Raw genomic sequence first — 24,691 nt, forward strand, 5'->3', positions numbered from 1 at the left:
CCCAGTCCCAAATTGGGTCATATTTAACAGCACTGTGCTATCAGGCCTTAAATCTATCACCTGCAAGAGGGGAGATGGATTGGTGAAAGTCTGCCCTAAAACTATAGGCTTATCATAAAAGTTCATCCTTCATCTCCAGTCTTCCTACATCTTAACTGTTGGGCATCATAAGAGTAAGGCATGGACATAGTTGAAATTTTATGAAGGTGAATACATTAGAATTTAAGATTTATGGTTCATGGCCTATCGTCATGAGAAGCGAGTACATGCTGTTACCTTAGCTTTCCGCCCCCCACACAAAATATGTTCAGTAAATATTTGTTGAATGAATGAATGAACGAATGATAGGGTCTCCATAAATCATGATTAGCATTATACTCCCGCTATTATTATCTTCATTCCTTAAACTATGAATGAGAAAAGAAATAAATGTTTTATACTATACTATATACCCATAAATTCGTAAAGTCAAAGAATATCTTTAGAAACATGAACATGTGGAAGTGAATAATGATCAGTCATATTTTAACTTTCTTAGCAAATTTTGGCCTAGATTGATGTTTAATAATGACAAATTTTGGAATTTATTTTAAAGAGTCTAATACCAAAACAAGATAGATGGGTTGAAGTTTTACAAAATTGAGGGGGAAATTATTAAACATTATTGAACTACATGGTTAACATTGAGGATATGTCAGATTAGTCAAAAGAAGGCATTGCATGATAACTTTGATAGATGCCAACCCAGAAAAGTAGTATTTAATTATATTCAACATCCATTCCTCTTAGAAAATTTTAGTAAGCTCAGAATGGAAGGAAACTTAGGTAAATATCTTACATTTAAAACTGGAATATTGACGGGGCACCTGGGTGGCTCAGTTGGTTGAGCATCTGACTTTAGCTCAGGTCATGATCTCACGGCTCGTGAGTTCAAGCCCCGCATCGGGCTCTGTGCTGATAGTTCAGAGCCTGGAGCCTGCTTCGGGTTCTGTGTCTCCCTCTCTCTCTCTGCCCCTCCCCTGCTTGCACGCTGTCTCTCTCTTTCTCTAAAAATAAATAAAACATTAAATACATAAAAAAAATAAAAATGGAAAACTGCAAGCATTCCCGTGAATGTCAGGAGAAAGATATGAATACCTTTATATTGATAGTAAAGCTCTATGTTTAAGTTTTATTATATTCTCATTTTCCATTTGAATAAGAAAGCAAATAAAATAATTCTATAGAATTAAAAAATATAGAGTAACAAGAGTTCAGTAAAGCAAGTAGTTACAAGATAAAACATTCAAGACTCCATAGTAAATAAGATTAAAGGGGAAACTATATGATCACCTCAATAGATAAAGAAAATGTAGTTAATAAAATTTAGAACCACTCATTTTTTAAAAACTCTAGAAATAGAAATGTAAAGAAAACATTATACTTAATGGTGAAACATTGAAAACTTCTTTATAATCAGGAACAAACCAAAAAGGCTTACTATCACCACTGATAACATAGAACTGGAATTGTTATCAGTGCAAAGGGTGACGAAACTCTAGCATTACTTACAGATTACATGACTCTGTCAATACAAATTTTGGGAAGATTATACAGAAATATTGTTAGAATTAATACCAGTTTAAACTCTACTCATATATTATCAAATATTAGTTAAAAATAGGAAAAAATAGCATTTACCATTTGCCATACAAAAATATGTTCAATTAATAAATAAATCCAACAAAAGATATGCAAAACTTCCACAGGAAGAAAACAATGCAAAACTCATTCAAAGAGATGTAAAACAAGACCTAACTACATGGAAAAATCTATCCTGTTTACCACTTGCATGTATCAATAATGTAAGATGTTAAGTCTCCTCAAATTTGATGTATAGTTTTAATGCAATACCACTCAAATCCTTACACATCTATTTTGTGTATGGGTGAGTTTGATAAGCTGATTCTAAAGTATATTTGGCAAATTGCGGTGCCTGGGTGGTTCAATCGGTTAAGTGTCCAACTTTGGCTTAGGTCATGATCTCGCAGTTCGTGGGTTTGAGCACCATGTGGGGTGCTGAAAGCTGATAGCTGATAGCCTGAAGTCTGCTTCTGTCTCCCTCTCTCTCTGCCTCTCCCCTGCCCGTACTCTGTCTCTCTCTCTCAGTCTCTCAAAAATTAACTAATATTAAAAATAAATAAATAAATAAATAAATAAATAAATAAATAAATAAATAAATTTGGCAAATTAAAGGGCCTAAAATAGTGAAAAAAAAAAATGCCTAAAGAAGAAGAGGGTAAAAGAACTTCTGGATTTCAAGACTTATTATAAATTCCAGCTTTTAAGGAAGTGTGTAGGACTGACACAGAAATAGACAAATAACAAGTGCAACACAATGAAGAAGCAGGCCTGGGCTTATATGGAGCCTTAGTATTAGACAAAATTAAATCAGTGAGGAAAGAATAGTCTCTGCAATTTAAAAAAATTGGTTAAATTCTACATCTATACTTTCAAATAGTATGTGGTCATTTGAAAAAAATAGATTTTGGGGGCACCTGGGTGGCTCAGTCTGTTGAGCATCCAACTTCAGCTCAGGCCATGATCTCACAGCCTGTGAGTCGAACCCCCCACATCAGGCTCTGTGCTGACAGCTCAGAGCCTGGAGCCTGCTTCAGATTCTGTCTCTATCTCTATCTCTCTCTGCCCCTCCCTTGCTCTCTCTTTCTCTCTCTCTCAAACATAAATAAGCATTAAATAATTATTTTAAAATAGAATATTTTTTTCTCTGTTCTGAATTAGAAAGATTGTTCATTCAATAGATATTTGGGGGCCACGTACTATACCAATCACTATAAAATTTTTCTTCCAAAATATATTACTTAGTTAAATTAGCAAATTACAACATGACATGGAATTATGATTTTGATTCCTGTCTTTTTACTTCTATCTCACACATCATCATCCTTACAAAATAGTGCTCTTTTTGTCTAATTCTGTTCTTCCCCTCCTCTCTCTGTCAACCATACTGCTGTTCTTTGCCAGCTGCTAAACACCAGTCACCCATCATCCTCTGAGTTTCTAGACTAGCTGTTGTTTCTGCTACAAAAAAGTCTTTCATCAGAAGTCCCCATGGCCTACACTCTTGCCAAATTAAGATCTGTGTCAAATAGTTCAACTCTTCGCTGACCATCCTATTTAAAATCGCAAACTGTTACCCACCTCATATTCCATCTCTACAATTTCTATTTTAGTGTTTTTATAGCATATATTACTCTCCTGAATCTTTTATTTTTAAATGTTTACTTCCTTATTGTCTGAATTTCACATTATGTAAACTATATAAAGGAAGAAATTTCTATTATTCTTTGCTATATATCCCAACACTAAAATAGCAGCTGGCATGTGGTAGGAATAAATATAGTAGATATGTATGTGTGTATGTCTTTTTGCACAAAAATATAGAGAAAGTACAAAAGGATAATATCAAATTGTTTCTACTAGTTATTTCTGTGGAGGAGAGTGGTAATGGAGGAGGGATGAAGGGATCCTTTCATGGTTTACTTCATATTTTACTGTGTTGTTTGAATTAAATAGTATAAAAAGTTAAGTTTTTTAATATCCCTGAATCTCTTCCAAATAAAACATATCAAATAAGGTAGCAAAACTCAAAAACTATGGACAGTATCCACAACAAAACTAGGCAACAAAGTATTCCTGAGAATCCTAAAATATAAGCAGGTAGGACAAGTCAGCTATAAGACCTGCATATCAGCATATCATGGGAAGAAGCTAAAGAACCAACAGGTCATCTGATTGACCTGAGAACAGAACTCCAAAGACTCCATGGGTACTCGCTGGAAAGCTGAGCAGGTCAATTTGATAACAGCAGCTAAAACTTGGAAGAATTTTTACTCACCCCAATTCACTGGGAAGGGCAAGCGTTCTGTGGCAGATCTGAAAAGGTCAAAGAACTCTTTGAGCTTTCAAAGGTAATTAGAGCTCCCTTCCAGGAAAAAGTCCTACACTGAAGAGACACTACTATATGTATAATCCAAACCGAGAGGAGAAAGGTCATAGGAGAAAAAGAAAACCAAAGTCCAGAAAAAAGTGGGGTGAGGGGAGAAGCAAAAGAAACATATCTCAGAAAATATGAAACAAATATTTTTCATCACTGTATGGTACCAACAGCAAAGGGAGCTTCAGACCCTCAAAAACCTTATACTCCATCTTGAAAGTTTAGGAATGCTAATTTCATATTAAAATGATTAAACCAAATGGATCATGTTTGAATGTCATACAAAGTTATAATAAGAAAAAGAAAAAGAAGATGTAAACAAAATCCCTACAATAAAGTATGCCAGAAAGATATTCCCACCAAAGGATTAAACTGAATCCTTATATTTCAAATAGAGCTAAAAGAAATTAAGAAAATGATAAAGACATAAAGGAACAATATATATCACAATTTAAAAAACTCAGTAATGAGGTGACTGAACCCAAGAAAGAATTAAAAATAAAACACAACTTTTTAGATTGCTTATTTTTCTTTTTTTTAAGTTTTTATTTAAATTCCCACTAGTTAACAATGTAATATTAGTTTCAGGTGTAAAATATAGTGGATCATGGATCAACACTTCCATACACCACCCAGTGCTCATCTTGACAAGTGCACTAACTTAATCTCTATCAACTTTTTAACAGATTACCCCACCCACCTCCTTTCTAGTCACCATTAGATTGTTCTCTACAGTTAAGAGTCTGTTTCTTGGCTTGCCTCTCTATTTTTACCCTTTACTCATTTGTTTTGTTTCTTGAATTCCACATGTGAGTGAAATCATATGGTATTTGTCTTTCTCTGACTGACTTACTTTACTTAGCATAACACTCTCTAGATCCATCCACATTCCTGTAATTAACAAAATTTTATTCTTTTTATAGCTGAGTAATATTCCACTGTGTGTGTGTGTGTGTCTGTGTGTGTGTGTGTGTGTGTGTGTGTGTGTGTGTGTGTGTGTATCCCACATCTTCTTTATCCATTCATTAGTCAGTGGACACATGATCTGTTTCCATAGTTTGGCTATTGTAGATAATGCTGCTATAAACATAGAGGTGCATATATCCCTTTGAATTAGTGTTTTTGTATTCTTTGGGTAAATAATGCAATTCCTGGATCACAGGGTACTTCTATTTTTAACTTTTTGAGGAAACTCCATACTGTTTTCTATAGTGACTGCACCAATTTGCATTCCCACCAACAGAGCATGAGGGTTCCCTTTTCTCCACATCCTCACCAATACTTGTTATTTCTTGTGATGCCGATTTTAGCCATTCCAACAAGTGTTGAGTTAATATCTCATTTAGTTTTGATTTGCATTTCCCTGATGATGAGTGATGTTGAACATGTTTTCACATGTCTATTGGCCATCTGTATGCCTTCCTTGGAAAAATGTCATTCATGTCTTCTGTTCATTTTGTGTGTCCGTGAGAGAGAGAAAGAGAGAGAGGGCACATGCATGTGAGTGAGGAGGGGAGTGACAGAGAGAGAAAGAGAATCTGTTTTTATCTTTTTTATTTTTTTAAGAGAGAGCATGAACAGGGGAGGTGCAAAGGAAGAGGGAGAGAGAGAATCCCAGGCGGACTCCATGCCCAATGCAGAGCTCCACACAAGGCTCAATACCTATCATGAGATCATGACTGTGAGATCATGACTGTGAGGTCATGATCTGAGCCGAAATCAAGAGTCAGAGGCTTAACTAACTGAGCCACCAGGTGCCCCTCTTCTGTTCATTTATTAATTGGGTTATTCATATTTTGGGTGTTGAGTTTGATAAGTTCATTGTAGATTTTGGATACTAACCCTTTATCAGATATGTCAATTACAAATATCTTCTCCCATTCCATAGGTTGCCTTTTAGTTTTGTTGATTGTTTCCTTCACTGTGCAGAAGCTTTCTATTTTGATTTACTCCCAATAGTTTATTTTTGCTTTTGTTTCCCTTGCCTTAGGAGACATATCTACAAAGAAGTTGCTACAGCTGATGTCAAAGAAATTTTCCCCTGTTTTCTTCCAGGATTTTGATGGTTTCCGGTCTCACATTTAGGTCTTTGATCCATTTTGAACTTATTTTTGTGTATGCTATAAGAAAGCAGGCCAGCTTAATTCTTTTGCATTTTGCTGCCCAGTTTTCCCAACACCATTTGTTGAAGTGACTGTCTTTTTTCCCGTTGGATATTCTTTCATGCTTTGTTGAAGATTAATTGACCATACAGTTGTGAGCTCATTTCTGGGAAAAGAAAACATAGTTTTAAAAGCAAACCAGAAAGAATGCAGATTAAACACAACACAACAGATGCCTCTAGAAAAAATAAATGAAAAAAGGAGGCCTTTTAAAATTAAAAAATTAAGTAAGGCAATGAAAATCCAATATATATATATATATATATATATATATATATATATATACACACACACACACACACACACACACACACACACACACATATTAAAAGTCCCTAAAACATAAAACCCAAATAATATATTAAAATGGTATAAATACTAAATTATTTAGCATTTTAATAAATATCAGTATCATACATTACATTTTCTGAGGTAAAAGTCTTGAAATTACATATTGTAAGGATACATTGAATATTTGGAAAAATTACCCAGAGTAACCAACCTGAAACATATTTTAGAAAAACTATTGGACTTTGAAGGAAAATAAACTTCCTTGAGGCGTCTAGGAAAAAGAAACAAATATTTATTATTTATAAGAGAAAGAAGTTCAGTATGTCATCAGAGCTTTGCATATTAATTCTTTATTCCAGGGGAAAATGGAATAATGTTTTTCTGGCACTCAAAAAAAAAAATGTGAGCCAAAGATGATGTATTAGGCCAAACTGATGTGAACAAATCAGGCCACAAACTGTTGTGAACATCTAAAACTCAAAAACTTTTTTCTTTGAGCACTTTCTGAGGAATTTCAGGTAGAGAATGAACTTCAGGTAGTCCCAATGACAGAGATGCAGACATAATGCCTACTGGATAGTTTAATATTTAATGGTAGTTAGAAGAGAAACTGTGTGGTATGTATACTACACATACTATACAATATAGGTAGAATAGCTCTATAAAAAAATGGAAGTGGTATATGAAGTATATATGAAGAGCAGAGTATACATACTGCTTGCCTTATAGTATTAACTAGGATAACAGAAATGCATGGCCAACTAATCTTCCACAAAGCAGGAAAGAAAATGCAATAGAAAAAAACAGTCTCTTCAGCAAATGGTGCTGGGAAAACTGGACAGCAACATGCAGAAGAATGAAGCTGGACCACTTTCTTACACCATACACAAAAATAAACTTAAATGGGCGAAAGACCTACATATAAGACCAGAAGCCATCAAAATCCTAGAGGAGAAAATAGGTAACAACCTCTCTGACCTCAGCCACAGCAAATTCTTACTAGACATGTCTGCAGAGGCAAGGGAAACAAAAGCAAAAATGAACTATTGGGACTTCATCAAGATAAAAAGCTTCTGCACAGTGATGGAAACAGGAAAACTAAAGGCAACTGATGGAATGGGAGAAGATATTTGCAAATGATATATCTGATAAAAGGTTAGTATCCAAAATCTATAAAGAACTTATCAAACTCAACACCCAAAAACAAATAATCCAGTTAAGAAATGAACAGAAAATTTGAATACACATTTTTCCAAAGAATACATCCAGATGGCTAACAGACACATGAAAAGATGCTCAGCATCACTCATCATCAGGGAAACACAAATCAAAATATAAGGAAATACAAATCACTGCTGGTGGGAATGCCAACTGATGCAGCCACTCTGGAGAACAGAATGGAGGTTCCTCAAAAAATTAAAAATAGAACTACCCTATGACCCAGCAATTGCAATAAATACAATTGGATAAATTGCATTTTTCTAAAGGATACAAAAGTGCTGATTCCAATGGCACATGCACCCCAATGTTTATAGTAGCATTATCAACAATAGCCAAATTATGGAAAGAGTCCAAATGTCCATCAACTGATGAATGGGTAAAGATTAGATGTGGTATATGTATACAATGGAATACTACTTACTTTGTGATCAAAAAGAATGAAATCTTGCCATTTGCAACAATGTGGATGGACCTGGAATGTTTTATGCTAAGTGAAATAAGTCAGAGAAAGACAAATATCATACGATTTCACTCACATGTGGAACTTAAAAAACACAACAGATGAACATAGGAGAAGGGAAGGAAAAATAAAATACAGAGAGGATGGCAATACAGAGAACAAACTGAGGGTTGCTGGGAGGATGTTGGGTGGGGGGAAGGGCTAAATGGACGATGGGCATTGAGAAGGGCACTTGGCAGGATGAGCACTGGGTGGTATATGTAAGTGATGAATCACTAAATTCTACTCCTGAAACCATTATTAAAAAAAAAAAACTAGGATAAAAAGGACAACACTGCAAATCAGTTACTGGAGAGGAGGGTACAGAGGGAATAAAAATATTATATGAAGATATTTATTGTATCATTAGAACACAATTGCAAACCTCAAATACAAAAAAAAAAAAAAAAGACTTGAAAAACAGTGACACATCAAAAACAACCTACCAGACAAAAAAAACCAGAGTGAAAAATATTTCATATAATGTATATTAAATATAGTATATAAACTGCAACTTTTTTGTAATACAGTTGAAAGAAGAACACAAATATATATATAAATAAAATAAACAATAAAAGTTAAACTATAATTTTTTGAATGTTTAAATATGGGGGAGAGAAAGAATAGCATAGAGAGTACAGAGATAAATGCTCAGCTTCTTGGAATATACATTGTTTTGTAGTTGTTTTTTTTTTTTTCCAACGTTTATTTATTTTTGGGACAGAGAGAGACAGAGCATGAACGGGGGAGGGGCAGAGAGAGAGGGAGACACAGAATCGGAAACAGGCTCCAGGCTCTGAGCCATCAGCCCAGAGCCCGACGCGGGGCTCGAACTCACGGACCGCGAGATCGTGACCTGGCTGAAGTCGGACGCTTAACCGACTGCGCCACCCAGGCGCCCCTGTTTTGTAGTTTTAACTTCTGAATTATTTAAATATTTTAAATAATTATAAACTAAAATTAAGTTTTAAATAAATCATTCCTAAAATTAGAAAACAAACCTAAAATAAGTCAAAATTGCAATTACAGTTTTGTGTTTGCTAACAACACATGTTTGCTAACAACATAAGTTGTGACTTGGGATTTTTAAAAATAACGTTTAATAGTTGGGCTCCAAATAAACAGACATGGCTCTTGACTATCCTCCACGTCTAACAAACACAAGAAAACAAATCTTAAGTGAAATGAGTCAACTCAGGGAAACGTTACCCACTATCTTTTCTTTTTCATTTCTCTAGGAAAATAAAGGAAAGTCTGGAGTGCTTCCCTGTTAAGTTAAATAACTTGATCCATACACTTGCACAAATGACAGCCACAAGTCCTGCCAAATCTGCTTCACAGACTCCTTCCCAGGAATCCTGTATGCTGAGTGCAACCAGGTCAATTCAAAGAGCGACAATTTTAAGGTTCAGTAAGAAAACCAGTAATGTAAGTCTCAAGTCTGTCATTTGACTTAAATATCTGTTGACCTCATCTCAGACTTCCCTTCACTATGCTACACATCCTTCCTTATATCATGATACTTTTTTTTACTATGCAAATGAAAAATCAGTTACGGTTTGAGCAGAAGTGCCATTAAGGAGGATGTTCTAAGGAGAAATCATAACAACCAGAGCTATTAGTAGAGAACCATCAAAGAGAACAGTTCCTGCCTGTAGTAGACCATAAATCAAGAGCTAATTAAAGTGTCTGCATGAAAAGAAGAGCAGAAATCAGGCAGTCTGTTCCCAGCACATAAGATTACGATATCTTTATATACTGTGTTTATAGGTAATTCTGCCTTTACAAATTGCATCCTTTTGTTCGTGGGATGACATTTTGTGGAAAAGTTCTTGCTTTGTTTAGCTTACATGAAACCATATTTTAAAATGTATCACAGGTTGATAATGCCACCTTTTGATTTTTGTCTATTTTCTGCAGCTGTATCTAATCCAGGTGATACATGGTAACAATGAAATGAGCCTGACAGAAAAATCATTTGACCAGTTTTCAAAACTTCACAGCCAACTTCAGAAGCAGTTTGCATCATTGACTCTCCCAGAGTAAGGCACTTCCTCCCCTGTGTTTTGTCTACAGTTCTTGTCCTTGAACATAAGGAAAAATTATGGTTATGGGATTTTCTATTTGTGAACAACACAGCATTCTGACTCCAATGCCATTGAACCTATCCCAGCAGAGTCTGTATGACTCCCAGAGTAAAGAATCTTTTGTCTCATAAAACAGAACAAGGTTTGCAATTTCTCTGTTTGCCTTTAGCCATTGATTTTGTAGACAGAAAAATTCAGGAGTGATTTCATTTTTCATCAGTTACCAGGAAAATTGTTTTATTTGCCTGTTTTTAAATTTAATCTTTTTGGGTTTTTCTATAAAAATAAAATTGACATTGAAAATGCAGAACTAAGTTGGATATATCTACTCTTTCAACAAATAATTGCAGTTAAAAGCCCTGATACACTTATTTTCCATACCAGAAAAAGATTCATTAATATCATTTAGCATAGAAGTAAATTTTACTAATACCAACTCACTTTTGTTGTTAATGATTAACTTTGACTTGGATCGTCTAAAGCTAATTTGTCATTATGTTTCTTTTCAAACAATCTTGAAAACCATTGCTTTTGTTCATGTTACCATTTTTAAAATATTTAAGTATAAACAAATTAAGAATATAACTGCAAACAACTTCTGTTCAAATAAACCTTCTAAAATTCATCACTTAGAACTTGCCAAATTTAGGTCATAGATTTCAGTGTATACGAAAGGTGTATCTTGACTTTAAAAAGGAACTTGACAGAAATTATATTGGCACTTAGGTAAATCAAACGTTATTTTATCTACACTTAGGAATTTTTGTTAAGGAAATGGTCCCTCAATAATGTGAATGTCCGTATCTGACCTGACATACTTTGAACATGTAGACGAAGTACTAGGCTTTTTACTAGGCTTTCAGGATTTAGTCACCTTCCAAAATACAAATCTAAGCAAAGTTATCAATGAATGGAGAGATATGGTGCAATATTGAAGAGTGAATAGTTCACTACTTGCAGATGCTACAGAAATTTTGAAATACAGATGCCTTAAATATCAGGAAGTCAAGAAATTGGAGTAAGTGTATGTTCAAGAGACTGAGAGGAAAGGAGTGTCATTGTGGAAACTTAAAAGCAACACCAGTTTTAAGAATTACTGAAAACCGGGGCGCCTGGGTGGCTCAGTCGGTTAAGCGGCCGACTTTGGCTCAGGTCATGATCTCGCGCTCCGTGAGTTCGAGCCCCGCGTCGGGCTCTGTGCTGACAGCTCAGAGCCTGGAGCCCGTTTCAGATTCTGTGTCTCCCTCTCTCTGACCCTCCCCCATTCATGCTCTGTCTCTCTCTGTCTCAAAAGTAAATAAACATTAAAAAAAAATTTAAAAAAAAAGAATTACTGAAAACCATCTGATAAAATAACAGAAAAGGAGGTGCTGGCAAAAAAAAAAAAAATTCAAAGTTTGACTACAAATATTGAATTCAACATCAGGGACTGTCATTGTACTCTACCAATTAATGATTTAAAATGTTACTGTTCAATGTCTGCCCTTTTTTGGTTTCAAGAACTTCTCTGTTCTACACTTTTATCTGTCCACTACACTTAACATAACTTGTAAAACCTTAAAAATGTTAATAATCTCTCTCCATATGTCTCTTCTTGATTTTTCAGCTTTAGTTCTAAGATTATGCCTTGTTCAACTGCCTGACAATGGTATTTAAAAAGATTTTAAGACCGTTCAAGCAGTGTGTCTGGGGGGGGGAGGCGGGGGGGGGAGGGCGGTTGGAGGTGGGGAGCATATAGTTCGTGTATGCCCTTGACAATATTTGTATGCTGATAGTTCCAAAGGAACCAAGCCTTCCAGTGATACATATAAATGAAGGATGAAAGCAAGATTTTCTCTGACTCCCAAATTTACTAAGAGAAGCCCTACAAGAATTATGTTAACCTGATCTGGAGAGTATGATCAGAAAGGTAGAGTCATGAAGAATAAAATTCACATTATTCATAGTATATGACAGGGGTCTTCAAAGCAGGCTCTTTGTATCTCCCAAGAATACACAGGCATTGGAATCTTCCATACAATTAAAGGTCTTCTTTAAATTAACCTGCTTAAAAATTAAAGGGTTGATTTCCTTTCCCTCTTCTACTTTCAACATTGTTCTTCTCCCGACCATCTAGAACTTATTTTGGTACGTTGTCCCAGAGAGTAAAAAATCTCTGAGAATCAAATAAAAGGGAAGTCAAGACATTGGTGTTGGTACTGGGGGAAAAAAGGAATTATTCTAATACCCAGATATCAAATCTGTTTGTCAGTCAGATGTTTCCTACTCTTTGGCATGAACAAAATGGCAGGGGACATGATGGTGCTGTCACATAAAAGATAAAAACTCATTTTCACAAAATGATTGCTATATTATATTTGACATGTAACTGAAAAGCATTTCAGACAATTGAATGACATTACTATGGCTAAACTCTTAAATTCTCTCATACTTAATTATATACAAGATTTTTTAGTACCTACCTCTGAAAAAAACATCAACAAGGGAACAGAATTGATATTGAACTCCAAATTACTCTAATAAGGAAAATTCATCTACAGATATACAAATTAATTTTTTTAGTGTTTATCTTTGAGAGAGACAGAGACAGAATGAGAGTGAGTTAGGGGCAGAGAGAGAGGGAGACACAGAATCCAAAGCAGGCTCCAGGCTCTGAGCTGTCAGCACAGAGCCCGACGCGGGGCTCGAACTCACGAGCTATGAGATCATGACCTGAGCCGAAGTCGGACGCTCAACCGACTGAGCCACCCAGGAGCCCCCAAATTAATATTTAAAACCTGCCCAATCCATCTGTTAATCAAATGGGTTTCTATGTTTTGAACTAATTGTATATGGTACAAATTATTGTGATAATTAAATCTGGGTGAAAATTTTTAATACTTTAAGCCTTAGAATTGCAGGAGACCTTTTGAAAAATAAAATGTCAATTTTTTAAATACACAAACGTAATTCTGGACTTCCTTAACATTTACAACAGGAAACAGTGAATGGGTTGGCCCGTAGTTGTCACCTACTTCTGTGTCTGCTGACAGCCCTTCTCTATCCCTCATACCCTTACCCCAGGGAAATACCTGTACCAAAGAAGCAGAAGTATAAAGGAGGAAGCAGCAAGACTGAAGTCAGAGAAAGCTGCTAGGTAGTTCCTAAGAAAATGTACTTAGCCAGAAAAATATGTCACCAAATGCTAACCATTAACAGTTCATTCCACTCAGTAATTGGTCTTAATCACATCTAACCCATCAAGAGGAATCTTCAGAGAGTGCAGAGGAAATTCTGCAAGTCAGACTCTTAAGGAAAATGATAGTGTTCCAAAAGACTAAGACCAGATGGAAACATATGTCACTTGGTAAAATGTTTAATTTAGTTAATGCAGAAATATCTCTAATGAACCCAGAAGAAGCAATACAATCTGACCTTTGTGAAAAATAATGAATCATTAACTTCAGAAAGTATTTATTAAGCCTCCACATGTATTTAAAAGACAAAATGTGTGGTCTTCCATGAATACAGCAAGAAGGAACATATATATTAGTTTAATAGGTTAAATTAAATTAAATTACCATTAATATTAATGAAAGTTAAAATAGCACAAGTGACCACAATCATGTTAATGAAACTCTCAGGATTAATCATGTGTTCTATGTGTGTTTTTTTTTTAATGTTTTCACTGGCCCCTCCATCTGATGTAGCTATAACTTCACTAACAACCCTAAGATGCAGAGACCAGTTTTCAAACTAATAAAGATACACTTCTTTTTTATTTATGTTTTAAACAGGTTTCCTCATTGGTGGCACGTACCTTTTACAAACTCAGACCACAAACGATTCAGAGATCTAAATCATTACATGGAACAGATATTAAATGGATCATATAAAGTTGCAAATGTATGTTACAACTTACTTTTATATTTTTTATATAAATATCAACTATTTTATGTATTATTACTAGAAATATTTTTAAATACTTTATGATAACCTTCTTTTCCTCCTATATCCACTCAACAAGTGAGTGTGTGACTAATATGTACAAAATTCCTGAACAGAAATTGGAACAGCAGTAAGGTATATAGCACCTTTATATACTTGAAGTACTTGAAGTAATATGTGATTAGTGGACTATCAGTGCTGGTAAGTGCCCTAGTGTTTTAGAGGATTAAGAGTTATTTCTGATTCTGATGGTAAGAAGGTCTCAAGGAGGAGAGAGCAGCTGAGCTAGGTCTTTAATACCGGGTAGGATTTTAAAAAGAGTTGGTGTAAGGAAGTGTTTCAAGTAAAACCAAACAATATAGAAAAGGTCATAAATTGGGGAAAAAAAGGGGGGGGAATATCATTAGATTCTATTGCTCCTGTCACAAATTACCACAAATTTGGGAGTTTAAAACAACAGAAATCTATTATCTTTCAGTTTAGAAGGTCAGAATTCTGAAAATGGGTCTTGAGGGACTAAACTCAAGGTGTTGGTGGACTGGTTCTTTCTGGAGATAGTAGGAAAAAATTCATTTCCTTGCCTTTTCAATTTCTAGAGATTTCCTGCATCTCTTGACTTGTGCCCTTTCAAGCAATTGCACATTCTGACCACTGATTCTGTCCTCACATCTCCTTCTCTGACTCTTGTTCTGAGTCTCCTTGTGTTTACACTGGGCCTACCTGGATAATCCAGGACAATCTCACCATTTTCAAGATTCTTAATTTAATTATATCTGCAAAGCCCCCTTTGCCATGTAAGGTAACGTATTCAAAAGTCCTAGGGATTAGAATGTGAACATCTTTGGAGGGCCATAATTCTATCACAGAGATACATGAAAAAGTGCAGCACAATTCAGTTGGTTCTCAGCATTCTTGTGATCTAAGTGCAAAATGTGAAAGGAAGATTAAAATCAGCAAGGAGGTTGGAGCCAGGTTGTCAAGAGCTAAGCTAAGCCTTAGAGGGTAGTGAGGGACTAAAAACAAGAAGAAGAACAATGTTCCTTACCACTCTGGGAGATCCTGTCCCTCCTTACTGGACTGGAATTATGTTCTTTTAATTTTTAGTCTTTTAAATTGTATAATATATATCCAGAAAAGTCTACAGAAGACTTTAGAGTTAGGTTAGAAAAAGCCATGTAGCATCTGCCAATTTCACTCAGGATATTCACTATGGGAACCTTCAGCTGCCATATAAGAAATTGAGCTCCCTGGAGTGAGCCAGGTGGGGAAACAATATGGATAGATCAAATAGAGAGAGGTCCAGGGAACACAGCTCTGCTGGTGCCCAGCAGAGGTTCTCACCTTCAGCTAGCTTCAATGTCACAATATTTTGAGTGAATGATGACTCCAGCTCCAGTCACCAAATGACTGTTTATTAGAGACAAGCAAGGACACCCTAGGTGAATTCAGCCAAACCGCAGAACTGGGAGACAATGGCAAAATGATCGTTTAAACCAACAATGCAGGGATAGACCATATCTAAGGTGCATATATTTTCATTGTTATATAGTATTCTCTTACATGAATATATGGCAGTTTGTAGATTCCTCTCTACATAGGCATTTGGAATGTTTCCAAGTTAGGATTACAAATAATGCTTCTATGAATATTCTTCTACTTGTATGTCTCTTAGTCTACATGGGTTGGTCATTCACCTAAGAACAGAATTTCTGGATTTCAATATATGCTTATCTTCAGGATTATAGGCAATGACCAATTTACTGTCCTATTTGCAATGAATAAGAGTTCACATTTTCCACAACCTTGTGTATACTTGGTATTGCCAGTCTTTCTAATTTTGGCCATTTTGGTGAGTGTGCATCTCATTGCGCATTAGTTTGTATTTTCCTAACTACGAATGAGATGGAGCACCTCTTCATATGTTGTTTGGTCATTTGGATGTCCCCTTCGGTACAGTGACAGCTCATGTCTCTTGCCCTTTTTCTATTAAATTATACGACATTCTATCATCAATTTATAGTATTTTTCATGTACTGTGGATAAAAATCCTTTGCTAATTAAATATGTCGTAATGATTTTTCTTCCACTCCTGTGTTTTGCCCTCTTGTTCTCTTTATTATATCTTCTGATAAACAGAAACTCTTATTTTTAATATAGTAAAATGTATTGATATTTTCCCAGATGATTAGGACATGTGCTACCTCAATGTCATAAAGACAATTTCATATATTATCTTCTAGAAGCTTTGCTCTTTTGCCTTTCATGTTGAAACCTACAATTGGTCTAGAATAGATTTTAGTGCATCATGTGAGATAAGAGTCATTCTTATTTTTTTTCCATGTAGACTTCTAATTGTTCCAACACTATTTAAAATATTTTCCTTTTCTCGCTCCTCTGCTGTGACACCTTTGTGATGATTTAAATATCCATGTAGGTATGTGTCTACTTCAGGGCTCTATATTTTATGCCAGGGATCTCTTTGTTTACCCTTGTGCCAACAGGCTTAATTACTGTAGTTTCATACTAAGTCTTGAAATCTAACAGAGTGAATTCTCCTAATTTACCCTTATTCATAAACAATATTTTGGCTCTTCTTGGACTTTCATCTTTACATGTAAATTTTAAAACTTTCTTGTCAATTCCATGCAAAAGCTAGCTGGGATTTTAGTTGAAAATGCATCTTAGTATTTTCCAATCCATTATCATGTACCTATTTAAATCTTTAAAAACATTTTTTTCTCGAAAGTAGTTTAACAATACTATGTTAAAATATTTTATTTTACTTGGTAAAATTCTTTTTAAAGAATTTTTTAAATTCTTTTTTTTTTTACCAGTATACAGATACAACTGATTTTATATAATGACATTTTTCTCAACAACCTTACTAACTACACTTCTACTTCTAATAATTTATCTGTATCTTTAAATATTCTACTTACGATCATATTGTCTGCAAATAACAAGAGGTTTTTTCCCCAATATTTATATTTTATATTTACTTTTCTGGATATTTTGTACTCTCGAGGGCCTCCAGGTGGTGATAGCAGACATGCTTGTGTTATTCCCGACTTCAGATCTAAAGTTCCCCGGTAAACACACAAGTTTTTGTAGGTACCCTTTATTACTTTAAGAAAGTTTCCTCCTGTTGTAAGAAAAAGTTTTTACAATAAAGAATATTGAATTTATCAATTTTTTTTCTGAATCTGTTGAGATGATCAATGATCAATTGATTTTTCTCCCTTATTCCATTAGTGTGGTGAATTGCACTGATGGATTTTCTAATTTTAAACAAATTTGCATTCCTAGGATGCACGCTACATGGTCATAATGTATTATCCTTTTTATGTATTACTAGATTTGATACAACATTTTCTTTAGCATTTTTTTCCACCTTTATTTATGACAGAGACCAAAGGTGTTCTATCTTATAATGTCCTTACCAGGTTAGAATGGAGAATATGCTAGCTTCATAATGTCAATGGCAAAGACTTCTTGCTTTTCTTCTTTTCGCTGGAAGAATTTGTATAGAATTGGTTCTATTTCTTTAATTTGGAAAGCCATATAAGTACAGAGATTCAATTTATTTAAGAGTTATAGGACAATTCACATTTTCTATTTCTTCCTGGGTCTAAGTTATAGTTCTCTAGGAATTTGTGCTTATTTATTGGCATGAAATTATTCAGAGAATCCTCTCACCATCTTTTTAACATTTATAGGATCTGAAAAGATGTCTACTCTTCTAGTCCTTGCATATGTCATTTCCTAATCAGTCTTGCTGGAGGATTATGAATTTTACAAATCTTTGCAAAGAATGAAACATAGGATTTATTGACTCTTTATTATATTATTTTTCTATTTTATTTATGTTTGATCATGATTATTTCCTTTCCTCTTCTTCCTTTGGTTATGATTTGCTGTTCTATGTATTACATTCACAGATAGTTACTTGTTTATTTTCAACCTGTCCTCACTTACACATTTAAAATTCTAGGGGTGCCTGAGTGGCTCAGTCAGTTAAGCATCTGCCTTCAGCTCAGGTCATGATCTCACAGTTCATGAGTTCAAGCCCTGTGTCTGGCTCTGTGCCAACAGCCTGAAGCCTGGAGCCTGCTTTGGCTTCTGTGTCTCCCTCTCTCTCTGCCCCTCTGCTGCTTGTGCTTGCTCTCTCTCTCTCTCAAAAATAAACATTGAAAGTTTTAAAAATAATAATAAGTAATAATAAAAAAATTCTACATCCCCCTGCCTAACCAAGATTTAATTGACCCCTTAAGTTTTTATTTACAGTATTATATTTTACCATTCTTCTAAAATATTTATAAGTGTTCACTATGATTTTTCCTGAGACTATGGATTAAGTCTACTTAACCTATTTGAGTTTTACATGCTATGCTAATAATATATCTCTGTACCTGTATCCCAATGATATATCTCTATATCTGTATCCCATAAAATTAATAAGCACTGGGGTTTTTTTATACAGTCAATATCTGTTTAATATTTCCCACATATTTCATCTTTGTTGCTTCTGTAACTCTGACTTTATATATGGGATTGTTTACCCTCTACCTGAAGAACACAATTTATTACTTCAATATGAATTTGCTGGTAGAAAATTTTCTAAATCTGCATTTGTCTGAAAAGTTTTTATTTTGTCTTCATTCTCAGAAGATATTTTAGCTGAATATGTTATTTGGATAGGAGTAATTTTATTTTAAAATCTTTAAAGCTATCAGTTCATTGTCTTTTAGCTTCCACTGATTCTGTTTCAAATCCAACTGTTATAATTGTTGCTTCTTTGAAATTATTTTTCTTTATTCTTTATCTGCTTTTAATGTCTTTCTTTTTATATTTGTTTTTCACAGTTTTAACTTAATTGCTCAAATACAACTTTGTTTCTATTTGTCATGCTTATAAACACTTCTTAAATTTGTTCCTTGATGTCCTTCATCGGTTTTGGACAGTTCTGTCATTATTGCTTCCAACACTGTTAATATTTTTTCCTCTCTCCCTTTTTCTGAAGCTGTAATCACATATGTTAATTCTTCTCATACCTCTACTCCTGTCTTGTTTCTCCTTTTGTCCTCCTAATTTATTCTCAATAGTTCTCTTCTGACTTAGCTTTTGAGTTATCTATTTTCTACTTACCTAAGGTTGTTTCAAGTTTTTTTTTAAGTTTATTTATTTTAAGGGAGAGAGAGAGAGAGAGAGCCCACGAGTGAAGGAGGGGCACAGAAAGAGGGAGAGAGAGAATCTCAGGCAAGTTCCACACTCAGCACTGAGCCCAATGCAGTGCTTGATCTCACAACCGTGAGATCATGACCTGAGCTGAAATCAAGAGTCAGCTGCTTAGCCGACTGAGCCACCCAGGCGCCCCTACTTATCTGTGCTTAATATACTGTTAAATCCATCCTTTGAGCTCTTAATTTCAATTTCAATTATTATATTTTTCAGTTTTAGAATTTCCTTGATTTTTGGTTTCTATTCCTTGCTGAAAATCTGTCCTTTTTATTATTTCTTTGAAAATAAAAAGCATAGTTACTTTTAAATCTTTGTAAAAACTTCAACATTGGGGCCCACTGCATGTATATTTCTATTGTCTAGTATTTCTACTGTTCTTTAATCATCCAGTCTTGTTCCTTTGTAAGGTTGGTTATTTTCCTTTTTATTGTGGCCAGATATTGCACTGCAATGTCGTTTGTAAAAATAATTGGAGGCCTATGTTGTTGTTACTTTAGTATAGAGTTATAATATCTGAGGACATTAACAATCTAGGATTGCTGAAATTCAATAGCAGGGATTCAGATTTTTCAAAACCAAACTGTAGCCTTTATGAGGGCCTATTTCAGGTTCATCTTTGTTCCTTAATTGTAGCCATTTTGTTTTGTTTCTTTATATATATAGTTTATTTTTTGGCAGAGACAGAGACAGAGCACAGGTGAGCAAGGGGCAGAGAAAGAGTGAGACACAGAAACCAAAGCAGGATCCAGGCTCCGAGCTGTCAGCACAGAGCCCGATGTCGGGCTCAAACCCACGAACCATGAGATCATGACTTGAGCTGAAGTCTAACGCTTAACTGACTGAACCACCTTGGTGCCCCAGATGTAGCCATTTTGGATCTAAGTCCAAAATGAGGCAGATTCACCAAGAGCCTACTTGGCAGCTCTGGATTCCATTTCCTTTCCTCTTATTTCTGCAAGGTGGCCAAAAGTACTGCTCAACCTCTCAGCCCATCCACTGTTCCAACACATATCAATAAATACCCACAACAGAAATGTAGTGTCAAACCCAAGTTTGCATCTCCAAATCCTTGTCCCACATCCTGGCTTCGTACTTCTTCACTATCTTGTTAGCTCTCTGATGCTTTCAAGCAAAGTTTCAAGACACAAATTGTGCAGTAATCCAATTATTCTCATCAGTAGGTGTGCATTAAATGGCTTGCTTAATCTACTGTCCTCAAAAATCGGATTCTAGAACTGCAATCATCACCCACAGCTTTCAGAGATATCTGCCATTTTGCTTTCTCACCCCCATCCTATGCTCAAATATAACTTTTCTCTCATAGGCTATATCAGAGGGTCTAAGTCTATTGACACTTCCCATCTGAAAAAATATTTAATGATTCCTTGGTAAGCTGTTTGATGTACTCACCAATAATTCTGAGAATAGTCTGGAAAATTAATGCCAGAAATTCCAGACTCCATTTCTGTTCTGCTCTCTTATATGTGTCAAAAAAAAAAAAAAAACATTAAGATCCCACATACCATACACACTCATATAAGCATATAAGCTATACATGCACATGGATGTGCAACTCCTTCCAAATGTTCAAAGGGGCACTAGCTCTCTACTATTAGGTGTTTCTATCACCATTTGAATTAAAGGTTTCTATGAGACAAATGCTAAATTTTAGAGGCAAGTACCAAACTAACGGAATCCTTCAGAGTTCTTAGACAGACTTAGGACTCTTTAGGGATTTATCTAAAACATTATCCCTAAGGGTACAGTATGCAAGCCTATTATGGTTGTTTGTGGTTTTGCTTTGTTTTGTTTTGTTTTTTGCCTTTTAATGCAAAAATGAAAAGCATTTATGGAATATTTGTAAGTAATCCACACATCTGGAATAACTTTAATATCACCAATGAGAGCCCATTTCCAATATTAATCAAGCTAGCCAATAAGCTACCATTTTTATTTTAAAAAATCTAATGTCTGACATTCAATATGCTAATTAATAAAATGCCCATTGTTGTTGGAGTTGCGGGTGAATAACAGAAGCATTTATACCAACTGGCCCTTGTATAGGTTTCTTGATTAAAATTTTGAGAACACTCCTTTCCTCCTCCCCCATCCAGGTGCCCCTCTTAGTGTAGCCTTGATTCAGACATTAATAGGCAATTCCTGGATTTTGTAGTCTTAGTTAAATGTCAGCAGTACTTGGGTTGTACCTTGACCTAAGAAACCTACACATAACATCATCCTATATATGTAGACATATTTTAAGCTTCAGTAAATTGCAAGCATTATGCAGGAGGACTACACTGGATCCCACAACTGAGACTTAATAAAGGGTCAAAGAATCCCATGTTTCTCAGCTGTTAATTCAACAACCTTTCTTCTCTACTTGGAATGTGGGAAAGGTAGTAGATGAGACTACTGCAGTCATGGTTTGAAGTTTTTTCAGTTACATACTGTATGGTAGAGTAAACCAATGTATATCAAGGAAACCTTACTGCAATTTAAATATACAATATATTAATGAATGTATTAAAAATTCTGTCTCAACTGTAGGTTTGCTGATTCAGGATGTTAGCTTATTGCTGTACCTCCCAGTTGGGTAATATCGTGGTTTGATGATGAATAGACCTCCTTAAAAGAAGAAAATCCCACAATTCAGATCTTAGGGGTCCTAAAGCTATTAGAAAAAAAAAAACCAGAATTGTCAATAATGACTGCATTAGATTCCATGTAGCTAGAAGCAAGAGGTGAGACTTTTGAATTCCTATCATCAGTTTCTAAGACTAGTGGTTCTTAAAGCATAGTTTCTGGACTGTGCTAGGAACTTCACTTGGAAACTTACAAGAATGCAAATTTTTCAGCCCATCCTAGACAGACTAAATCAGAAATTTTAGCCCATTTGTTATTTTTTAAGTTTATTTATTTATTTTTTAGTAATTTCTACACCCAGCATGGGGTTTGAACTCACAACCCTGAGATTAAGAGTCGATGCTCTACCAACTGAGACAGCCAGAGGCCCAAAATCAGAAATTTTGGAGATGAGACCCAACAATCTGTGTAATAATAAGTCTTGCAGGGTGTTCTAATGCACACTATTGTTTGAGAAAAATTACCTATAGTATGAGGTATATACTATAGACATCTCCCCCCCACACACTTTTTTTTTTCCAGTTTGGACATGATCAGACATTTGGCCTTCAATATAGCAGATACTCAGGTGCTCTCCTATATGATTGACTTTTAGCAAATATGAACTCAAGAAGATTGGGCTACAATATTATTTCCAGGCTGGTAGATTCTCAGCTGGAGATGTTGTTTTGTATCAAAGGACAAGTTTGAGCACTTAAGGAGGTATACTTAACTGAAGGACAAGGTTGAGCACTTAAGGAGGTATACTTAACTGAATTCCAAGTGACTTAGAGAAGGCATCCCAGAGAGCTGGGCATTCAGGTTGTTGTAAAGGGCAAATAGGAGTTAGTAAATAGAAATTGGGAGAAAGTTGTGTTAGACAAAAAGAATTTCAAGGACGAAGCATCCATTATGGTTTTATGCTTTCCTTTTGTTTTGAAGCTTAAAAAACTCAATAACTATATTCATTCAATTTTTACCCATGTATAGCATTTACAAACTCATCAATATTTAATTGATATTTTAAATGAATAATAACAGAACCATTGGCATATATTAACAATGGGATTTATATTGCTTTTCAAAACCTGAAAGACTGAAAGTTTGCATCTGAAAAGTATTTAGCAGTGGTTGCTTATTTATTCTTACATCCTATAAGTTCAGGTTGTTGTTTGGTTTTTTGTTTTTTGCTTTTTTTTTAGAAATTAGCTCATGCCTCCAAAACATGTCATTTATTTATGTTTTAATAGAAACTACTAAACTAATAAGTAATAAATGTTTTAAATTTTGTAGAAAAATAGATGGGGGTTGCTCCTAGGCAAGGTGGTCCCTTTCCCCACCTCCCACACATAGTTTCTCCTCTGGATCAAATATGTGATAAAGAGAATGTGTTTAGAATCTGAAAAAAATAAAAATAATAAATAAATAAATAAATAAATAAATAAATAAATAAATAAATAAAAATTTGTAGACAAATGGAATATTTGGATGATGTTACAAAATAAAAATTAACGTAATTTTGATATTTTTCCTCACCCCAGTGTATAATCCCATAGGAACCCCATGACGGAGCCTGGCTGGCTAGAGAATAATCTTGGGAACTCTGCTAGCTGCCAATTCAGAAAGTGGTCCCACTGGTTACCCAGTACCATGCCCAGGAACACTGCCTGGCCATGCTCATAAAGGATGAGCATTAATAGTGCACTGGATCATGATTGTACCCTTCAGAAACACCACTCAGAGCACATTTTTAATATGTCTGTTACGAACAAAGAGAAAGAAGTAAACAGTATGTGTTCATTATGGGACTAGAACTATGTAAGAGGAAACTGAAAACAAAGATATAAAATAATTGTTGAAAATGGTGTTAGACCAATAGTAAAACTATACTATAATAAATGATTATGTGTAGATATATTGCATATACATTAATTTAAACTTGCCTACCCAATATAAATTGCATTCTATCTTTTGAATATATTTGGTTTTATGTCTTAATCAGTGAGTAATGGGAAATGTGTTATAACAGAGGCTTCTGCCCTATAGGATCAAGGCAACTTAATTTATTTCATTGGATTTCAACTACTTTTTGTGTATTTCTGAATATAGAATGCTATGCCTAACATAGGACTTGAACTCATGACCCCAAGATCAAGGGGTCTCGCCAGACATCCCTTTTTAGAATGTTGACATCTTAATGTTCTCTACTATAACATTCTCCTAAGGTCATGTCCATTAACTTATGCTATAGTCAAGGGCCTCACGGGCATGGCAAGTTGTCTATAAGGGAAAATGCTGAGGGGATAGTGGATGGGATTATCATCTTTGTATGTGGAAGGCTGCCTTACTGATTATACTAAAGCTGTTTTAAAGGCGATGCCTTTTCAGGGTAATTGACAAAATATCTAGTAACCATTGAAGGTGCCAGGCCTTGGCCCATTTAGGCAGAGAACAAGTAAGTGCAAAGTGGAGAGGCTTCTGATTTCTGGCCCCAGTGTGAAGAAGACAAGTTTTGAGATCCGTTTTTATGTGGCAGCAGGCTTCCAATAGGGAACACTTAGATGTATCTGCTCACAGGATGAGGTCTACAGAAATGTTAGCAGGGGACTGTTATGAGAGGGGAAAGCAAAAGAGTCAGACATAA

The 24,691-nt window shown here is 35.0% G+C and overlaps 1 protein-coding gene across 4 annotated transcripts in view; it reads left to right on the forward strand.

Moving 5' to 3' along the window:
* Positions 1–24,691, forward strand: part of PIK3C2G (phosphatidylinositol-4-phosphate 3-kinase catalytic subunit type 2 gamma) — a 355,657-nt gene that overhangs the window by 278,222 nt on the left and 52,744 nt on the right. For all 4 annotated transcript variants that reach the window (XM_045463665.1, XM_045463664.1, XM_045463668.1 and 1 more), the window contains 3 exons: positions 9,409–9,598; positions 10,091–10,212; positions 14,034–14,142. In XM_045463665.1, coding sequence (XP_045319621.1) covers positions 9,409–9,598; positions 10,091–10,212; positions 14,034–14,142 — 421 coding nt within the window. The remainder of the gene's footprint in view (positions 1–9,408; positions 9,599–10,090; positions 10,213–14,033; positions 14,143–24,691) is intronic.

This window comes from Leopardus geoffroyi, chromosome B4, assembly GCF_018350155.1.
Source record: "Leopardus geoffroyi isolate Oge1 chromosome B4, O.geoffroyi_Oge1_pat1.0, whole genome shotgun sequence".
In the NCBI taxonomy this organism is placed as follows: Eukaryota; Metazoa; Chordata; class Mammalia; order Carnivora; family Felidae; genus Leopardus; species Leopardus geoffroyi.